This window comes from Electrophorus electricus, chromosome 16 (assembly GCF_013358815.1).
Source record: "Electrophorus electricus isolate fEleEle1 chromosome 16, fEleEle1.pri, whole genome shotgun sequence".
NCBI classification, from domain to species: Eukaryota; Metazoa; Chordata; class Actinopteri; order Gymnotiformes; family Gymnotidae; genus Electrophorus; species Electrophorus electricus.
The window spans coordinates 16,868,892-16,890,157 of NC_049550.1; the positions used below are offsets into that span (position 1 = coordinate 16,868,892).

The 21,266-nt window shown below is 39.0% G+C and overlaps 2 protein-coding genes across 6 annotated transcripts; both read left to right on the forward strand.

Annotated features, from left to right (window-relative positions):
• The first annotated feature begins 1,523 nt into the window (after nt 1–1,523).
• On the forward strand, nt 1,524–9,798 carry LOC113591736 (NACHT, LRR and PYD domains-containing protein 12-like). Of its 5 annotated transcripts, XM_035535155.1 has the most exons (11): nt 1,854–1,974; nt 2,707–2,814; nt 2,940–3,158; nt 3,392–3,427; nt 4,026–5,832; nt 5,990–6,163; nt 6,253–6,426; nt 7,214–7,390; nt 8,421–8,591; nt 8,914–8,960; nt 9,047–9,798. In XM_035535155.1, exons 1-11 carry the CDS (start codon nt 1,962–1,964, stop codon nt 9,598–9,600), a joined length of 3,480 nt encoding a protein of 1,159 aa, XP_035391048.1. In that variant the 5' UTR covers nt 1,854–1,961; the 3' UTR covers nt 9,601–9,798. The 5 variants fall into 5 exon arrangements, with proteins under 5 accessions (XP_035391049.1, XP_035391048.1, XP_035391050.1 ...); XM_035535156.1 differs by lacking the exons at nt 1,854–1,974; nt 2,707–2,814 and adding an exon at nt 1,524–1,766; XM_035535157.1 differs by lacking the exon at nt 2,707–2,814.
• A 3,798-nt stretch (nt 9,799–13,596) lies between these two features.
• LOC113591733 (zinc finger protein 184-like) lies at nt 13,597–19,920 on the forward strand. The gene is made up of 3 exons (XM_027032356.2): nt 13,597–14,231; nt 17,459–18,026; nt 18,221–19,920. Exons 1-3 carry the CDS (start codon nt 14,061–14,063, stop codon nt 18,949–18,951), a joined length of 1,470 nt encoding a protein of 489 aa, XP_026888157.2. The 5' UTR covers nt 13,597–14,060; the 3' UTR covers nt 18,952–19,920.
• Nucleotides 19,921–21,266: the final 1,346 nt, after the last annotated feature.

The following is a 21,266-nucleotide window of genomic DNA, read 5'->3' on the forward strand; positions in this document are numbered from 1 at the left end:
TAATTTAACGTAATATACTAGGATAATTAACTGTATATATGTCGCACTAGATTGTATCAAGGTTCTTACATATATGGCATCTGGCCCTTATCCAGAGCATATATTTATTAGTATGACAGTGTGCATGATCTCTGAACCATGATATTACAGCACCATGCTCTACCAGGAGTTACGTGAGCTACCCATTCTACTTCTACTAGTGGTAGATAATAACACAGCACTAGCTCTAATAGTAGCCTGTAGTATAATATGTGGTATAGGAATGCAGCACGTTTGACATGTTTGTTTGGTTACACACACAGAGAGAGAGAGAGAGAGAGAGAGAGAGAGAGAGAGAGAGAGAGAGAGAGAGAGAGAGAGAGAGAGAGAGAGACTAACAAACATGAACTTAGGTCCACTACATGCTGAACTGAATTAACTATATGAGGACTGTTTCTGTGAACCATGAGCCGTTTCGAAAATATAGAGTCTAGTGAACTATAGCACGACCCTGCCTGCATTTTCTCTCCCTGCGAATGCTAGTGAGTACAGTCCTTATTTTAAAAGCACAGTCATATACACACAAGCCTGAAAATTGTTTATATTTACTACATACCTTCGTGTAAGAAATGTTTCAATTGCGGTTACACTTTTACTTTTAATTACTCAACACTGAACTTGATCGATTGTAGAAACGATTGCGGTGAGGAACTCATAAGTGTCCTTAACGGATGTTTAAGTTAAAAATTGCTCTGCATCTAAAGCCATTAAAGGAGAGTGCTCTAGGTGCAGTGTTTGTCTTCGCTCAAAACACTCGTCCCGAGTTCATACCCAGCACCAAATACAATGAAAAGCATTTGCATACGATGACGCAGCGCTGCAAGAAATCTTCATACGGGGTCTCTACTTTACAGTTGTGCTGCAACAAAAGAAGATGAGCTGAAATATATAAGACAGTCGTATATATAATACAAATTTATATTTTATATATTTTAACTAATCAACATATCCTTGTAGTACAACGGAGTAGTCTCATATAGGTCACGCCTTTCTGCGCGTGCGACACTCTTTTCAGCCAATGGTGGAGAGGCAGGTGGTTCGACTCTTACAAACCAACAAGTGCGACAAGCCATCCAGCCAACCTCGTGCACCATTGTTGGATTGAATAACTAGATGTAGAGGTCTGACCTCACACCTTTGCCTTTGTGTAGATGGAATTTGTCTTTCTTCACGTTCTAAAACTCATGGGTTCTGCTCAGTGTCTTGCCCCCATACCTTTTCAAACTGCTTGTCAGTCTTCTGTATAACTTGTGCTCCTACAAACTTCTACATATCGTCATTTTAATATCTCCTGTGTCCCATATTTGTCCAACATAGTCACATTAGAACAGAATAAAATTAATTGCAACTCTTGGTCCATTTTCCCAATATCACTAGTTTCACCAAGAAAATACACCAAAAATGTACGAGGAATTTTATGACCCAGCCCTACGATGACGTAGGCTGCTGTTGTTGGTTGACCACGCTTTCAGCGGTCGCTCTGAAACAGTGGCCAGTGGGAAGACTCATCACTGCAATTTACCAATCGCGCTGCAACTACATTTCAGAAACGCGATGGAAATTCATGAAGGCTATACAAATTCGGAAAACACTTTATTAAAAACGGTAACATTTGCGCTACATTTCGGAAATGCGGTGCAAATTCAGAACACACATACAACTTCAGAAACGCTGCAGTCACACCAACGGAAGTGTTCGTTTCCGAACGACACGGAAAGAGAATGGAGGTGAAGGTAATTTATATTCAGTTGCAGCGCTTTTTTTTTTCGTTTGCAGCGCGATGGGCTTTCACGGCCACCGTGCTCTGAGGCAGGAAGTTGATAAAGTCCGATCTGGTGTGCAGTCGAGACACGAGAAGCTATTGCAGCTCGCGAAGCATTAGCAAAATGAAACACCCTTTCACTTAGATCCAGTTTTTCACAATGTTTTTGTTCGGTGAGTACCAAGAAACAGATAAAATGTGTGGTTGAATGCGTGACAAGCTTTAGTTCTTAGTAACTATTTCCACGAGTAAAATTTCGTTTACAGCCTTCCGGAAGCAGCAAAAATATACTAAATATACAGCAAGATATACATATTCAAATTTACATTGGTGACAGGATGGGCAGAAAGACAGTAGATTCCAGTCTTTCACGGTTGCTTTTTACAACATAAATGACAGTTTAGCATAAATGGAAAGGTGATCAGTGGTCGAGGTTGCATTTACGTACCCAGCAGTTTAGAATAGTTTGCAGTATAAATCAGGTACGTTCTGTGTTTACAGGAGGCAGTATGAGCAGCAAACGGGCATCGATATAGTATGAATAGATAAATAACTCTCTTTAAAGTGAGGGTGCGATTACACTGTACTGCATTTGTTGTACACCGAGAGCCTGGATAGTAGTTACGTAATGTGCATAAGGTGCAGAGTGTTGTATTAAACGTGCAAGGTGATGGTCTGGGGTGGGGTGATCAATGTGGTGTTAATGAGGCCACAGCATTTGGAAAGACACTGTTTCTCAGTCAGTTGGTCCGTGTACGGATAGCTTTGTACTGCTTCCCAGAAGGCAGCACATTGAACAGGGTGTGTTGTCTCTACTGATGCAGCCATCCTTCTTCTATAGTCGGCTTGCATAGACACTGTCGAGGTTGGGAAGGTCAGTCCCAATGATCTTTGTCTTTCCTTAGTGTGTGAGAATGCCTCTGAATTTTCATTGGCTTGTCTGGCGATTGTTCTATCCGTTTTATTCTGGAGATGGAGATCAAAGCAGACCATAACCTCTCAGAACAGTAAAGGTAAATGAGGGATTTTTGTTTTATTGCAAGTGCAAATGTTGTCACTGAGAACAATTTATATTTCAATCTACAGAATTGGCCAGAGATTCCATTTCAAGTGATGTACATTTATTTCTCTCCTGTAGATGATTGTGTGTTTGAGGCTGACAGGAAATTGAAACTTGTGACAGAAAACCAGCAGCAGTATGTGGTTCCTGTTTCAGTGCCTCCTACTCTACCTACCGAATGCTCTGTCACTGTGAGTGCTAACAACAGCAGCACTGTAGCTATGCCAACACTCTGTAAAAACAACATCTTTGGTTCAGTAATCATCAATGCCAACACTTCTGGCACTTCCTGCAGTGGTATGTTAACATAATCAGTAAACAAATTATTTTATTATCTCTGACTCAAGGGGGGAGATGTTTTGATTTTTTTATTTAGTAGGGCTTCTGTTGAGCAGATGCACTGCTTGTTGACTCTCATGTTAATGCATTCTGTTAACACAGTGGTAGGACACAAATGTGTTTTGTTGTTTTAATAGAAAAAGTCAATGCCCAGTTTGCATGAGTCATTCACTTTCTCTCAAATTTCTCAGTAAATGCAGGAGGAGAAGCAGCAGACACAATCTCAGGTACCACATAGTTCTTGTGTTGACTAATATTGAACGCATATGAGTCTGACACATTCCATCGTGATTCATCCACATATCACTTATATGAAATGTCCTTATTTATGCAGTTGTTGCAGTACTGTCAGTAGAAAGGAAGTATAGCACACTGCAGTGACCACACATGGAAATAAAAGAAAAAAGAGAAGTGTTGGTTACTTTAGAAATGTATTGTCCCAAATAAATAGTGTCAGTCCATTTCCTATTAATTAAAACTCTAAAATGGTTTTAGATGTTAGGTGTTTGTCTGTTCTTGGTGGTGGTACTATTAATCAGTATTATTTAGTAGTATGTACTATTTTTAGTTTTACTGGTATCATTGATGATAACATGAACTATAATTTAAATTTAAAGAGCCTCCACTCAAATGTGAGTTTGTACAGATATGCTGGAATGACAGTTTGTTGTGAGGTTTATTTCCTCTTTGACAACTAATGCAGGCTTTGGTTTTGTTACCTAGAATATCAAACTGTGGATTTACAGATTTATTTTTTCTGCAACATAAGCAGAAAATGTAATTACTAATATTTATTCAAATTGATTTTTCTTTTGTGCTAAACAGATGATGCAGTTCTACAGAAACACCTGCAAAGTCACAAAGCCACCATAAAGAAGAAAATTGAGTGCATATTTGAGGGCAAAAAGGATGTAAAAAATAAAATACATCTTAAGAAAGTTTATACGCAGGTCTTCATCACAGAAGGAGAACTCAAAGAGGTCAATAATGAACATGAAATTCTGAAGATTGACAAAGCTTTTAATATGAAAAAATCTCAGGACACTCCAATCAACTGTAATCAAATTTTCAACTTGCCATGGAAAAATGAAAAGAACAAGCTTGTGTTGACCAAAGGAGTTGCTGGCATTGGAAAAACAGTTTCTGTTCAGAAATTCATTCTTGATTGGGCAGAGGGAGATGCAAACCAGGATATAGACTGCATGTTTCTTCTTCCATTTCGAGAGATTAACTTGGTTAAAGATGGAGAGTACAGTTTTCATGAATTGCTGTTGGAATTCTACCCTGAACTGGACAAACTGAAGGAAACAAAAATCTATGAAGACTACAAGCTTGCATTCATCTTTGATGGGCTTGATGAGAGTCGACTTCCATTGGATTTCAACAGCAAAATAGTGTGCAGCGTAACAAAGAAAGCATCTGTGGATGCCCTGATTACAAATCTCGTCAAAGGAAACATACTTCCTTCTACCCAGATCTGGATAACCTCCCGACCAGCAGCAGCTCATCACATTCCTTCAGAGCATGTGAGCTTATTCACAGAGGTGCGAGGCTTCACTGATGCACAGAAGGAGGAATACTTCAAAAAGAGGATACTGGATGAGAATAAAGCTTCTAAAATCATCTACCATATTAAGACTTCTCGCAGCCTGTACATCATGTGTCACATACCTGTCTTCTGCTGGATCACAGCTACTGTTCTGCAGGCAATGCTGGTGGAAAACCATGGAGAAGACATTCCCACCACACTGACTGAAATGTACATCCATTTCCTTCTTATACAGATGAACATAAAGAACCAGAAGTATGACATGAAATATGAGCGAGACATGAAAAAGCTGATGGAATCCAACAGAGAGATGATCTTGAAACTGGCCAAGCTGGCATTTGAACAACTGAAAAAGAAGAATATAATGTTCTATGAAAATGACCTGAGAGAGTCTGGCATTGATGTCACTGAAGACTCTGAGTTCAGTGGTATTTGCACCGAGATCTTCAAGCAAGAATCTGTACTTCATGAGGAGAAGGTTTACTGTTTCATACATTTGAGTGTTCAAGAGTTCCTCGCTGCCCTCCATGTGTTCTGTTGCTACCTGAACAAAAACTTTGATGAGCTGCAGTTTTTCTTTGACGACTACCCTCCTCGTCCTGCTAGTGTTAAGTTGGATCTCTTACTGAAGAAGGCCGTTGACAGAGCCAAGCAGAATGAGAGAGGTCATTTAGATCTTTTCTTGCGTTTCCTGCTGGGCATCTCTCTGGAGTCCAGCCAGAAATTCCTGAATGGCCTGCTGCCACACACAGAAAAAACCAAAAAGAGCATTGATAAAGTAATCCAGCACATCAGGCAGATGCAGAACAAAACTGTCCCAGTACTGTCCCCTGAGACATCCATCAATAACTTCTTCTGCCTGCTCGAACTCAAAGAGAGATCCCATTATAATCAAATAAAGAAATATCTGAACATGGAGGCATTTCCAGAGAGAGAACTCTCCTCATCAAACTGCTCAGCTCTGGCCTACATGCTATTGATGTCTGAAGAGGTGTTGGATGAGTTTGACCCAAAGAAATACAACACATCAAGTGCAGCATGCAGAAGACTGGTGCCAGTTGTGAGGTGTTGCAGAAAAGCTCTGTGAGTGTTCAGTATGCAAAGATGTTTTGTTTGCCAATATGCAAAGATGTTTAACTGTCTATCCATAATAAACTTATGCTTTTTTTTTTCTTCAACTGTTGTCTCTCTAATGAGAGCCTTTAATTCTGTGACCTGAACACTTGCCCTATGGTTACAGGTTTGCTGGCTGTGAACTGACTGAAAGCTGCTGTGAAGTTGTATCTGTAGCTCTGCAGGCAGATAATTCCCCCCTCAGAGAGCTGGACCTGAGTGATAATTACAGTATTGGAGGAGGAGTAAAACAGCTTTCTGATGGACTGAAGAGCTCACACTGTAAACTGGAGATTCTGAGGTCAGAGTTGTTTGCTGGACTAAATTTTAAACTGAATCAAATGCAACACTTCCATTTACATTCCCACTAATTCTTATCACTGTTTTTAGGTTAGCTCAATGCCATTTTACCCAAAACAGCTGTACAGAATTGGTTTCTGCACTCGGTTCCATTTCATCCTTCCTGAAAGAACTGGATCTCAGCGGCAATGATCTGGAAGATTCAGGACTGAAGCAACTCTTAGCTGGATTTCAGAATTCATATTGTAAATTGAACACTTTGAGGCAAGTATTCATGACTAACCACACCTCTGGTTTAAGCACTCACTGATAAACTTATCTACCCATCTATATAACAAATCAATGTGATTGTGATGTGGCTTGCTTATCATTGCTTATTATTATGGTGATACATTATGCACTATAAAATGTATTTGACATACCTGGGATGTAAGGTTGTCAATTTCAAACTACACTCTTGAGTGCAGTGTCAGAAAAGTGTATATTAAATCAGTTGTTGCTTGAAATGAATTATTAGTATAACACACAGTGCAGCAACAATTAACTGCAGGATTCCCTTTTATTATTAATAATGATTGTTATTATATCCTGTGTACCAGTCATTCATGACATCATGTATAGTTGGAATGCACTTGAAATGTCTTGGAAAGCTGAAAGCAATACATATGATACAATGGTTCCACTTTGAAGTTAGATTTGTAAATACAGAGTATTCCAGCTATTTTACAAAATTATTTACTTGTAAATGAAATTACTGTGGTTAAATGAAATTTTAGGCACATTTCTTGATTTATAGAAAAAAAGTCCTAGTTAGAGGTGCATCTTGTACAGTGCTTGACTTTTTTTTTTTTTTTTTAACACAGTGTATTTGAACAACTGCATTTGGGGTAAAGGGGAAATTAGGTAAATTTAATATTTTGCACAGAACTGAGTCTAAAGATGAATATGAAAACACTGACTCATTTTCACTTAGATTTCATGATCAGCCTTCTTTGTTCTGGTGCGACCAGATAGGATTTCTGAGACTGAATGTGCTATGTTGCTAACTTAGGCTGGGCTGGTGTAACCTCACAGAGAAGAGCTCTGCATTACTTTCCTCCATTCTCCACTGTGGTTCTGATCATCCTCTAAGAGTGCTGGACCTCAGCAACAATGATCTACAAGACACAGGAGTAAAGATGCTCTCTGCTGGACTGGAGAATCCCAACTGTAGGCTGGAGATACTGGGGTCAGTGCTGAGGAATGATTATGCTTTATAAAGGTTTTTTTTACACTTTCAGTCTGCACATAGAGCAGGGTTTATCAATCCAGTCTCCAGGGCCCTCCATGTTTTTACTTTAACTTGGCCCCCAACAAGCTTCTGAGTCAAGCCATTAAGAGCAGTGCATTTGAGTGGAGTGGAGCAGCAGTTGTTTACTCAAAGATTGATCATCTCTTCGCTCCCATTGTGCCCTACTCTCAACTCTTTTCACCCACTCTGTGCACCACTATAGTTGAGGTCAGTATAGCTATTTAAATGTGTCATATGTAATAGTGAAACGGTAACTTCTTTCTAAATCAAGTAATTTGTAACTGTTTTATTGATCAAGTAGCAGAATACTGGTAGCTGCATCTTGTCAGTTGGTTGGTTTTAACAACTACTATCATAAGTCACCAAATGACTATCAGCAGGATGGTTAAAAAGGACTACAATGCAATTGCATTATGAGTGCTTTTTGGGTATGATGCACTCATGGGTTGAAGTACTATTGGAGTATTTGACGTCCTAAAAAGCTGCTCCTCGCTACTGACAAAATGATACCTCTCTGCTCACAAATTCCACTCCCACTTCGCCCCATACACCCATCCTGAGTAAGAACTCCATTTCAGGGGTACTGGGAGCTGGTTCATAGTGTGGTGGACCCTGCGGACCAGGCTGACAAACCCTGAGAAGATGACCTGACAGCTAGAAGTGCTGAAGCAGAAGCTACAGTTAATTGTATATGCATTATCGTGACATTATATCATTATAATATATAGTATATATTTTCTATATTTTATCACTATAGTAAGTCATGTACTTAAAGCAAACTATAACTTGGAGGAAACCACAAAGAATGACTTTAAAAAACATGCCCACAGTTAGTTATGCACATGATTATAACCCGTTAACTAAGGTATGCATTGTTTCTTTCTACCACTATAAGTATTTATTTTAAAGCATGAGTTAAACATATTCATGGTTAATTAATTCATACCCTTTTAATGTCTGTTTATAGGTTGTCTGGTTGCTCAATCACAGAGGAAGGCTGTTCTTCTCTGGCTTCAGCCCTGACCTCAAACCCTTCACATCTGAAAGAACTGGATCTGACCTACAACCACCCAGGAGAGTCAGGAGTGAAGCTGCTGTCTGCTAGACTGCAGGATCAACAATGCAAACTGTTACTCAAGTTAGTGGCACAAATATAATATATTTGGTGTCTATATTTCGCTTTTGGTCGTCTTGAGATTACTCAGCTCAAAGTGGTTTAAGGTTTCAGCATGCTGTTTCTATTACCAGGTAATTGACAGGTGTAGGTTTTCTTTCCTTTTTAGCTACACTAGCCTTATAGCTAATATACAAATCTAAAGAAGAAAATAAGTGGACACTAATTATGTCTTGACTGTTCCACTCTGTTTGGGGTAAGGGGACAGTGCTGAGCAGTTTTTGTAATGATAAGAAGTTTTGTGTGCATTTTTACCATCACATGCTTTCATTCTTTGTTGCTACAGGACTGACCCAAAGGGTGAAAAGTTTATTAAAGCAGGACTCAAAAAGTGTACGTTTATCCTTAAACATGTACTCCTGCTCACCTTGTGTGTCTCGCCAGACTTTTGTTCTAATGAAACTGTTTCTGTCCTGTAGATGCTCGTGTGCTCACGTTCGACCCAAACACGGCACACCAAAATCTCTACCTGTCCGATGCCAACAGAAAGGTGACTAACATGAATAAGAACCAGCAGCATCCATATCATCCAGACAGATTTGAAATGTTTTCACATGTGCTGTGTAAAGACAGTCAGTCAGATCGCTGTTACTGGGAGGTTGATTTTAAAGATGCAGATTGTATAATAGGAGTCACTTACGAAGAAATCCAAAGGAAAGAATTTGAAATTTCTTTGTGTGATCCCAAAGCTCAGTTTGATTCAAATCCAGTGTCGTGGTGTCTTAGGTGCATTTCTACTGGCTATGAGGTCTGTCATGATTCAGTGTACATAAAAATACATGCTCCTGATTCAAAGTCAAGTAGAATAGGAGTGTATCTGGACTGGCCAGCTGGCAAACTGTCATTTTACAGCATCTCCTCTGACACACAGATACTGAATCATATACACACCTTCCAGGCTGCTTTTCAGAAGCCTCTGTATCCTGCGTTCACTGTGCATACAGGCTCTGTCTCTTTGTGCCAGATGAACTAATTTGCCTGAAATACTTGAGCCACTGGTCATAAGACATTGTGTTCTCCAGTGTAGTCTAAACTATAGACTATATTCTGCACTGTATTCTACACTGTAGTTCTGTCGTTTGTGTAGGTCTGTTGTTTATGTTGTCGGTTTTTGCCTCTGTTAGCGTGAGTGTTTAAACGTCAAATAAACGTGTGTTGGTCTGTCACGCTACTCATCCCCGCATCCTCCTTAAAGCCTCCGCGTTACAATTCTTCATTGTCTTTATTCTACATTTACATTTATGGCACTTGGCAGACACTCTTATCCAGAACGACTTACAAAAGTGCTTTGTCATTTACTCACAGAATGTATCTAGCCAGTACAGTCGGTTAGAGTTCAAGATACCATTGAACCAGAATACATGCTGAATGCTGACACCTAGAAGTGCAAAATACATAAGCTCTATCTCCAACAATGATAAGTGTAACAATACCCTACTATAAGTACTAGAGTTTGTTACTCAACATGGGTGCAGGCTCAATGGTCATTTAACTATTTCAAAAATAAATGGGTCTCTAGTCTGCATTTGAAGCCAGCAAGGGTCTCTGCTGGCCAGAGAGCCAGAGATGCTCATCCTCTGTGAGAATTGAAGCAATATGTTTCAAGCCTCGCTGTAAAGGTTAAAAGGTTTGAAGTACTCGAGGTGCAATTTGGAGTTTGACCATTGACCTCATGTATGGAAGGGCTGGTCCATTTTCGGCTTTATAGGCAAGCATCAAGGTTTTAAATCTGGTGCAGGAGCTACTGAAAGCCAATGAAGGGAGCACAGCAGTGGAGTGACATGAACTTCACAAGATTGAAGACCAGTCATGCTGCTGCGTTCTGGACAAGTTGTAAAGGTCTGATGACTCTTAGAGGAAGACCAGCAAATAGTGAGTTGTAGTAGTCTATTTTTGAGATTACAAGAGAGTGTGCAAGCACCTGGGCAGCTTCCTGTGATAAAGGGTCGAATCCTTCATATGTTACAAAGGAGAAATCTGCAAGACTGGGTCAGATTTGAAACATGAGTTGAGACTCAACACTTTAATTCAAACTCTTCGAGAAAATCAGATATTGCTTTTAAAAAGTGTACCATACTGAACACTTGTTTGTTCACAAAAATGTTCATTCTTCTTTGGACTTAATAGAAGAACTTTGGTATTCCTAGCACCATACTCAACCTCCTGTACAGGAGAGAAACCATTCCCATTTATACACCACATGCAATGCTTCAAAACTAAAATTCCATGCCATATATATCAAATATATTTTGTACTAAAATTATATTTCCTTAACTTGCATAATACTTTATATTTTAATATTTATATAGAATAAAATTGTGTCAAATACAAAGTGTGAAGTACATGAAAGCTGGAATAAATAAGTCTTACTGTATATAAAAGGGACCATAATCATGTAGAAATAATATAGGTCATAAACTAATTTTGAACCATGATGGTTCAAAATGAGTTTATTGATGGTTATTAATTGGAGCAGAAGCATCTTTTACTCTTCTTAATAATTGCATTAACCAAAAGGGTAACATCCATGTGAATCTCAGATCATCCATTTTAATCTTAGACCTAGCTGCATTGTCTTGCCCATCAGTCAGCATGACATTCATTTAGTTTTATAAGCTGTGTTATATAAGTGGCTAAAATCTAACCAACAGGATGTCTTTTTGTGGTGGAAATTTGAATAAACAGCAAGTCAGACGTGATTAAAAGAGTAATTTAATAAAGAAAATAGGACACACAAAACACAGCTGTGTGAGAGCTAATGCTCGAAAGTGAAAGCTCTAAAGGGGTAGACTGACTCGACTCCTTATATCTAGACTTCAAGCCCCTCCCCGGGGAGGGGGTGCTCTGTGATCTTATTTACGCATTCCCTACTCCATTTGGTGATGAACATTCCTGCATATGCCAGGACGCTTCAAAGGACAGACACCATTTGCAAGAAAACAAAAGCCTAATCCCTCTTTACGACCTGTGCAGGTCACAACACATGCAGGTCATAAAGCAACATTCCAACAGTCATTTGTTCACACAATATACAGAGACAGAGTATGCAGACTAAACCATTCATATAGGATTACATGATGGAAAGGATTAACATGATTATATATGAATCATTACATATGAATCACATGATAATACATGATCGAATAATATTTTCGATCACACTTATTCACTCTGAAATGATCATCCAGCCTACATAAAGATATGAAACAACTACACTTACATTCTACAGGTCACTAGGTCAAGACTGGTCTTTTTACTTTTAACTGCTTGTTCATGTTTGTTTGTTTTTTTAGGTTTTTATGACCTAATTAATAACAATTACTAATCAAATCATTTATAGAGTGGTAAGATGATATACTTTTTAATATCCAACATACATTATTTTTACAGTCCTTTTTTTGCATATATGTGATGTTTGGGAGTGGTGTGTTCTGTAGCAGGTTTCTCCTTTCTAAAGGTGACTAGCATCTCTGGAAGAATCTCCATTTTCTTCTGAAAAATAACAGTGAAGTCTTAACAGTAGTGTAAGTGGAGTCTCAGCAGTAGAGTGGGGTCTCAGCCTCTGAGCATCCCTGACATAGACACCTTTCTCAGAAATACTGGATTACGCGTCATTGGTTATAACCATAATGTCAGAACCGAGATGGATGTCTGCTGTCATTATTCCCATAAACACATTGCTGACTGGTATACCTGAGTGTGCGACAGAATAAGAATAGGTCTATTATAATGGGACTATTATAATCGGTCTATATTAATGGCTCTATTTCTGCCTCTTACCGTGTGCAGAGAACCAACAGTTTCTAATCTTGCTATGCATGCCCATGGTCAAAATAGAAAAAAGCTAGCCTAGACTGTATTTTACTCAGCAGCATTAATAAAAACCTCAAGAAAGGTCTATGTTAGATTTAGTTAGTTCTTTTTGTCATTATTTTAATTTTTAAAGGAAAACAATGACATTCAGGAAAAATACAGTCACCATTACAGAGTTGTTAACAGATATTTTATTATATTATATATTTATTATATTTTCCATGGGCTACTATAAAATGTACCAGTGCTGAGTGTAAGGTGCTGTATTTTTGCTTATAGAAGAAGTGTTTCTGTGCCCAGTAGGGCTGTAGTTACGTGGTGTCATGATTACACATTGAGCGTACAGTATTAAGTCAGACCTATTTACATGTACAGAGCACAATAAGAATGCATATGTGTTTCAGCAGTCTTAATACACAGTTGTCCTTGTTTGAAATACTCAGTTTGTAGCCTGCCACTTCCAGCAAAATATACGCGTATGTGGGAAAATGTGCACATAGAAAAGTGTTTACCCTTGTTAACTTGTAGACGAACTCCAGTGTAAATGGAGGATTCGAAGCTCTCTTCACACCTGTGAATCCCGGAAGCCTTGTCACTTAGATCAGAGATGCTGAGTGGGAACGCTCCAACAGCCTCCCGGTAACGTGGATTACAAAAATGATCAACGCAAAGACTTTGATCTAGGTCTTTAACTTTTTGTTTTAACTTTAAATGTCTGTCTGTATACTTCACCAACCTCATGCGGCTTAATACTCATGTTACATCTAGCTTGTAACAATAGCCAAATGAAAATACATTCCAGTGATTTAGAGTTAAAGAGCCCAGAAACTCCATCTTCATACAGGCTACCTGCGGCGCTGATATCAACATGTAAAAATAAACTGTAAATCGTCTCAAGCGACCGTGAAAATCCGTTAGCACATCTACGTTAGAAGACGGGTATCAGTAACATGTTGAAGTAAGGGTCTTGAGTACGACACGAATATTTCATATGACATTGTCAAAGTGGAACCGCCCACAGTGCAAGAAAGAGCTCTGTGTCTGGATGTCAGAAAACCATTCGCTTAGATGATTTGATTGACATATAATGTAGCCAATGCGGTTATGGCATTTGTGTAACGTTACGACGCCATAGATTGATGCATTAAGGCCGAAAGTAGAACGTTTTCATATGAAATATTTAAATAAAATACGGAAATAGCGAGAACTACATCACGCGGTTAGGAAACTAGCCAGCTGAGCACAATATTATGTACAATGTTCGGTTTTATACCATAGGATGGTTTGATTCGTACATGTACATTTTGTATGGAGGTGTGCAGACACGAAGTTAGCTAGCTGTTAAAGTAATTCTAGATGCTCCATTATTAGTATATCTCTATGTGAGCATGAACAATTGTTTTTATTTGTTTTTGTTTTTTTAATTAATATCTTGAGATATTTGACTCGGTCCGGTTTTTACCGCAGATGGTTAATTAGCCAGCAAGCAACAGCAGTACGTGAGGGTATTTGGTACGATAGTCAGTTGACAAAACTGTTCGTCGGTATCACCCTTTCAGTATAGTGCATCGAGCATTTTTTCCCAGGCTGTCAAGTTGAAAACGTGACAATTCTCGGAGAATGGACTTCCATATATGTCGCGATTTTGAGGCAGTGAACGTAAAGACAGTCGGAACCGATTTATCCAATGATGACACTATAAATCGCGGACATGTGCAAAGTAACTTGACAAACGAGGAGCATTTCGACACGAAATTTAACTTCAAGGAGGAAGGAGAATTCCAAAAAGAGGTTTGAAACTACTTTTTTAGTTTTATACCGTGCGTGCAGTATAAATAGGTTTGCGCTTTGGCAAAACAAACTAAAAAACTTTTACCTTGGCACACCAGCATACTGAATTGGAAGTGGAACAAAAACTGCCAAGTTGAAGTTCCCCTCATTTTAGTTTGGCTGGAATCACTAACACGCACTACTTGCTCATGTGAGACACTCCGCAAACTCATTTGAGGTCTTGTTGTCTGGAGTTCTGTAAAGCTACTTTGTGGCAGTGTCTGTAGTAAAAAGGTCAGTGTAGTTACATGTAATAGCTAGAGTACATGGGCAGCCCAGAGTTGAAAAAAATGTAATGGCTAGAATTGGTTTTACACTGCATTGTACTGCTTCTGTTGTCTCCCCACATGAGCACCAAAAGCCTGAAAATCAAAATTGATCATAAACACATTCAAAATGTTGAAAATGTTGTCAGGTCACTGGTATATGTTTTATAAGCAGCAATAATACGTTAATAGGCTTAGCAGGAAGAAAAAACCCTATTCAGCTATGGTCTGAAATTAATTAATTAATCAATTAAATAAATTTTAATTAGCTACTGTAGATCATTTCAATAAATGATTGTCCTGTTTGCTATGAGCTACCACAACTGCAAGTGTTTGGTGACTAGAACAGTCAGCATTCAGGAGTCTGCCTATGTTCAGTTATAAAAGGTATCTGTAAGACATAGCTTGCTGTATACACTCATTCCCTCAAGATTGTTAATTAAATTAAGCACAGTTTATAACTGTTTTGCATCGTCATTTGGTACAGTGACTCTACATAGTTACATAGTCATTTAGCAGTCCCATACACTGTCATTAAAATACTGAAGGCAATAGTTATGTCATTTGTAAATAAAATAATAATAATAATAATAATAAATTCACTTGCTTCATTTAGATTTAAGGAAATTAGGCAATTAGCTGATGCTTTTATCCAAAGCGAATTACCACAGAGTTAACACTACCTATGATGCAGATGCAAACGCCGTGACACTACGTCTCACCTCTTAACAGACTACAAGTTTGTCTTGCTTTGGATTGTTTGGTATAAGATAGCTGTTGTGTGAGGAAAGACCAAAGTTCAGGCACAGGATTTACCCATAGCTAAGTCAATGATACATTATTGCAACATCAAGAACATGAGAACCATTCACCTACAGCAGAATTATAATGGACTCGTCTCAAATACAATAGATCAGTTTTCAGTACATGAAACACAAGCTTGTCACATAGTGCCAGGTACAGATGTGAATAAGGGAACCCTCTAGTAAGTTAACAGATTTTTAAGCATAAATAACCCTTAAGGAAGTTCAGTGTGTAAAACAGCCCTTCAGACAGTCCAAAGCATATGATCTAATCTGTGATGCACATCAGAGTGGAAACTCTGAATTAGGGATGCTATCACACCTGGCTTGGCCAGTTACCTTTTTACTGTCCTGGTTCATTATGTTGCATGACCCAACCTTTTTTGAGTTATAGGGAACAGATGGCTTCTGCTGTAGATTGTTATGGTAGCATTGGGAGTTCATGGGTGCCTCAAGCTTGGTAGTATTGGGCATTCGTGGACACCTCAGGCCTTTTACTACTGGGCGTCCGTGGGTGCATCAGTAATTCTTAGATGTCCGTGCCCATGCGCAGCTCAAGGTCTTTATACCCCCTTACTAATGCTTTAGCACTGGGATCTGGTGGCGGTGGTGGTGGAGATAGAGGTGGTGGTGGTGGAGGTATACACTGGTATCAGGTGGTGTGGGTGGTGGTTTGTGGTATACACAGGGATTGCGTGGAGGTGGTGATGGTATACACTGTGTATAAACTGTTCTCACTAAACGTAATTCTCTGTACATGCATTCTGACATTTTGTCTCATCTGCCTACAGAACATTGCTTCTGTAGAATAAACACCCTGTAATGTGAAACACCCAGGTGGTCTCTTCCCAAAATGTATTTTTTCCTTTCATGGGAGAAGTTTCCTCTCATGAATACCAATCTTGTTTAGGTTTTTGGTGTTTTAACAGCTGTTACCAAACACAAGAACTCTTTGTTTCTGTCCTAAGGATCTGTTATGACCTGTTGGAGGAATCCACGCAGTAGGATCTTTGTTGGACTCCTGAGGAGAGGAGTGACAAAAACTTATGTTTTTTTGTAAAGCATCTGCCTGACTGTTGTCTGATGGAAGTCCACCCTTAGAAATCCTTTTTTGATCCTTTTTTATTAGATGCTTTTTATGGAATCTCCTTTTAAATTTTTTCATGCGCACACATTGCACAGAATTGTACAGATCTCTTAATAAAAATAAAAACATTTTGTATGGAATACATGCACATTTAGGAGCCATTCATATGGACATGCATATAGAACATTTAAAAAGGGTTCAATATTTGTAACATGGGAAGAGATCGAAGAGGACTTTAGAAGAAATGTTTTATGATGTGTATAATGGCTTTTAAATACTTAGCCTCTATCAGCCAATAGGAAGAAATTAACCTCTGAGCTGTTCTACATTGGAGTGGGTTTCCTGCAGAGGTCAATGCAGATGGATGCTGTAGAATCCTCTGATAAGTGTCAAAGTTTATAATGTGATGACTGGTGTTGGGTCTACCATAGGAAAGACACTGAACAGCTCAGTAGGAGATTAGTACAGAGGCGACCACTGCAATAAAATAACCAGCAAAAAAATCACTGTGGACAGATGAGTGAAAAGATGTTTCCTCAAAAGTTCAGCACATAAAATTCTGCATACAAACAAATTTTACAGCAGAAAACTGTGGTGTCTGTCTTTCATTTAAAACTCGAGAGACTGAGTTTTGCAGCATAACCCAGAACATAAAATAAATGCCAAGAAGAGGTCCAAGAAGAACTTCCCCACAGATAAAATCAGGTTCCAGTTTGAGTGGTGTTTTGCAAATTCCATGCACTTATGATCATGCTTTGAATGAAAGATTCTTCCTGTCCTTCAGAATAGTGTTTTTGCATCAAATTAACTTCCATCACCTCCTTCTCCTTCAACCCCTAAACCTTGTATCTTCTTTGACTACAGTAGTTCTCTTAGTGTTCTTTTTTTAATGTTTAACTTTTTTTCACTATATTTCTTCTATATTTCACTATATTTCAGCCTTAAATGATTTTCCTCAACCTCAATTCTAGTCTAGAAAAATATTGTCTGTGCCTCTTTGATGAGCATTTTTTTCCCCTTGTTTTATAACAGGAATTGGAGGATATAATGCCCTTGTCTCTTCTTCCTAAAGTGGAATCGATCCACACAACTGGACAGGATCAGGGACACTGTGGTGGAGAACATCATGTGCTCCAGGAGGGTGTGAACAGTTTGTTGGTAATCATCAAAACAGAACCAGATCCAGAAGAAATCAGCCCTTCTGTACACAGCAGTGGAAAACGGCACACCCTGCAAGATTCAGCAGACATGTCCAATCCGATAGCTTCTTGCAGAGCTCCATCTGTCCCTAAAGAGATGTGGGATTATGAATCTAAAGGGGAGAGCCAGCGTACACTTGAGGATTGGAGCAGTTCATTGGTTGTAGTTAAGATGGAACCAGATGAAGGGGAGGCGATTTCCAGTGGGGAGCACTCTACTGAACTTGAGCTGGGGGAGAAGTCTTCTCTACCGCCTCTCTGGAAGGCTGAACCAGATGATCCGAACATGCCTTACCCTGCATTTGACAGAGGCGATCCACAGCCTCGGTTATGCATGAGTTCTGTGCAGCGTGCAGATCGCAGCGACTCACCGGAGGAAAATGAGGATTTGATTAGTTCCAGTAAGTGAACTGCATTAAAGACCAACAATGAATGATTATCTTGGAGCTCTGCTAATTTTATATTCCCGGATGTTTTCTTTTTACATTATACTAAATGGATAATGGAACAAATAAATAATAAATGATGGCATTAATAAGCAATGTAACCAGCCTTTGTAGTTAGTAATGGTGATTTCTAACCTTTGCCATTCCAGGTCAGTCTAGACGGCTGTCCTCAGCCATTAGCCCTGGAAAAGAACTCAACGGACTGAAGTCTTATTCTTGCACTGAGTGTGGAAATACGTTCTCCAAATCCTCATCCTTCTACAGACACATGAGAATCCACACTGGTGAGAGGCCATACCAGTGCACTCAGTGCAACAAGACTTTCATTCAGTCAACTTCATTTAAAGTCCATCAGCGAATACATACTGGAGAGAAGCCGTACCAGTGCTCTGACTGTGGTAAGACTTTTAGGCGTTTGGATAACCTTCAGATTCACCAGAGAACACATACTGGTGAGAAGCCTTACAAATGCTCCCACTGTCCTAAGACCTTTACTCGGTTAGATGTCCTCCAGATCCACCAAAGAATCCACACAGGGGAGAAACCTTATCAATGTACTCACTGCTGTAAGACCTTTACACGGTTGAGTGTCTTTCAAGTCCACCAGAGAATACACACAGGAGAGAGGCCTTACCAGTGTTCAACCTGTGGGAAACATTTCGTCGATGCCTCGAATCTCAAAAACCATGAGAGGACACACACACTAGAGAGGCCTTACCAATGCTCACAGTGTGAGAGAACTTTTATTCAGCTGGCTCACCTTACGAGCCACCAGAGAAAACACACAGGAGAGAAACCTTACCACTGTTCCATCTGTGGAAAGAGCTACACCGCATCCTCTACCCTTCTGTACCATAAGAGAAAACACACACCCACATAAACTCATTTTATTAAACAAACCAAAAGAAGGTTCTTCTCAGAGTCAGAGTACTCTGGTGGTACAAGAAGTACAATAAGGTGGGGCAACACTTAAATGATTTAGTACTTAAATCTACCTGAATGTCATTTTTGTTATGTGTGAGATATCCAGAGCAGGTACGGCGAAACAGCAGAAGGCAACAGCAGTTATTAACTTGTGAATGAAAAGTTTGATTGTTTGAAATTTCCACCATTAAAAGAAGCACTGAAGGCCGTCAGCACAAATGAACAAATCTAGTCATTACACTTTGATCATTTATGTGAGAATTTTAGTTCTGATCTTTGAACAGAAGCTGCTTTGAGATGGCTTATCATCGTTTTCCATTGTGTTCAAATTGCTAATATCTAACTTGTAACTTATGTACAGTTTCCAGCAATAATCATATGATAAATAAACATTGAAACTGTTGTAGTTCTTTTAAATATGATATCCATATAAAAATGCTGAAAGGTTTGTGTAATATCTTGGGCTACTAACAGTATTCTCAGAGCATCTCCTGGTAACCAACCTGACCACTTCTCTCAGGGCACAGTTGATTCACGCACTGTTTGTTCTGCTAAGGGGGAAAAATACTAGATTACATATTTAATAGTCCTGTTTGCTGGTTACATTTTTAAACAAACTTTTACCTGCATTTTTTTAATCCAAGGGGTGAAATTTGTGCAGTACCCAACTACATGCATCAGAAAGTATCTTTATGTTTTTATTTAGTGTTTCATAATGAAACGTATTACATCTCTCACCTAATGTAAAAGCAGCTTGTTTTTCATTTGTTGCAGTCTTTGCACAAGAAATAAAAATATATTATTACATGTAACCATCTAAAAGGTGTTCACTGTGAAATTAGAGCAGTATAGTTTGCTGATTACTACAGCAAATTATTACTGCTCTGTTAATTGTCAAGTATTTGGTTGTTCTGAGGTTGGAAATTCTCAAATATATTATTAATGTCATTCTGAACCTTATATTTTACTCTTTGTGTGATTTCATGTTAATAGATTTTTTTTAATGTTTTTTTGTTTTTTCCCTTTTTTGTGTGCATTTACTGCCAACACCATCCATGCAGTAGTAGTTTAAGCCTGACATTTTTAGTTGTGTTTTGGGGTTTTCTGGGGGGGGGGGGTTGCATCGTGACTAAAAGGGAGGAGGACGGCTGTTGTCTGGCTGCCTGGAATGGGAACCCTGTCTCCCGTCAAGTGACCCAGCAAATGTCCATCCCTCGCTTGCTTTCAGCTTTACAGCAGATGTTGTGGTTGCATCACATTTGTAAAATCACAGAAGGTTGATCGTACCTTTTAAATATTAGGTTTGGGTTTCACATAAAAGCAAAAAAAAAAAAGATTCTAGTATATGCTGCCTTCAATTTGAAAATGTATGCAGAATTTAAGCTCTAGAGTTGTACAGAGCTGTCAGTCTGTAAAGAGCTGCGGTGTCCCGAATAAATGCAGCCCTGCAGAGTTTAGTTCCAACAATATTCTAATACATTTAAGCCAATTTAAAAAGGTGCAACTTTCTCACATCAAAGAATTGTGCTTCCATTGGGAGCAGAGACATGATTGTGCTTTGTTGATGATGGTTTTTGAGTTATCTTTCACCTCCAGGTCAGTAATAACACCCTCAGGAAGGACTTCTCTGAATATCCCTTGCCAGTAATACCCTTAGCATGGACTTCTAGGAATATCCCTTACTGCTCAAAGCTGCTACGTTGTTTTCCACAGATAAAACACCCAGATATAAAATACTCAACAATAGGAATGTGTGGGTTAGTAAAATCAACACAAAGATTTCTCACTTTAGGTTTACAGACAGATTTTACTGCAGTTGTTTTTCTTAGTAAGGAGAAGCTAAATTTGAGGAAAACTTATCAAATATGCTACACACTTTAAATGTGCATAAAATATATAAACATACCTCAGGCAGGATAGATTCACATTGCTCCAATAGTATTTAATTACATAATCATTGTGTAAGTAATGAAAGAAAATGTTATTTATTTTAGCGGTAGGTGGTTCAGTTGGCACAGCAACTGCAAAAGAACAGTCATTGTTCCGCTTCAACAGAGGCCAGGGAACAATAAAAGCATGGTCACCCTACAGCTCCAACCAGGAAAAGGGAGCAGCCAAAAGCATGGTCAGCCTACAGCTCCAACCAGGACTGGGGAACAGCCAAGAGAAAGGTCAGCCTACAGCTCCAACCAGGACAAGGGAGCAGCCAAAAGCATGGTCAGCCTACAGCTCCAACCAGGACAAGGGAGCAGCCAAAAGCATGGTCAGCCT

Excerpts from the sequence above, each read along its gene's own strand:
- LOC113591733 (XM_027032356.2), top strand. The coding sequence starts at position 14,061 with ATGGACTTCCATATATGTCGCGATTTTGAGGCAGTGAACGTAAAGACA. Across the intron at positions 14,232-17,458 it reads AAGGAGAATTCCAAAAAGAG|GAATTGGAGGATATAATGCC; the intron begins GTTTGAAACTAC and ends GTTTTATAACAG. Across the intron at positions 18,027-18,220 it reads TGAGGATTTGATTAGTTCCA|GTCAGTCTAGACGGCTGTCC; the intron begins GTAAGTGAACTG and ends TTGCCATTCCAG.
- LOC113591736 (XM_035535155.1), top strand. Across the intron at positions 8,592-8,913 it reads CAATGCAAACTGTTACTCAA|GACTGACCCAAAGGGTGAAA; the intron begins GTTAGTGGCACA and ends TTGTTGCTACAG. Across the intron at positions 8,961-9,046 it reads TAAAGCAGGACTCAAAAAGT|ATGCTCGTGTGCTCACGTTC; the intron begins GTACGTTTATCC and ends TCTGTCCTGTAG.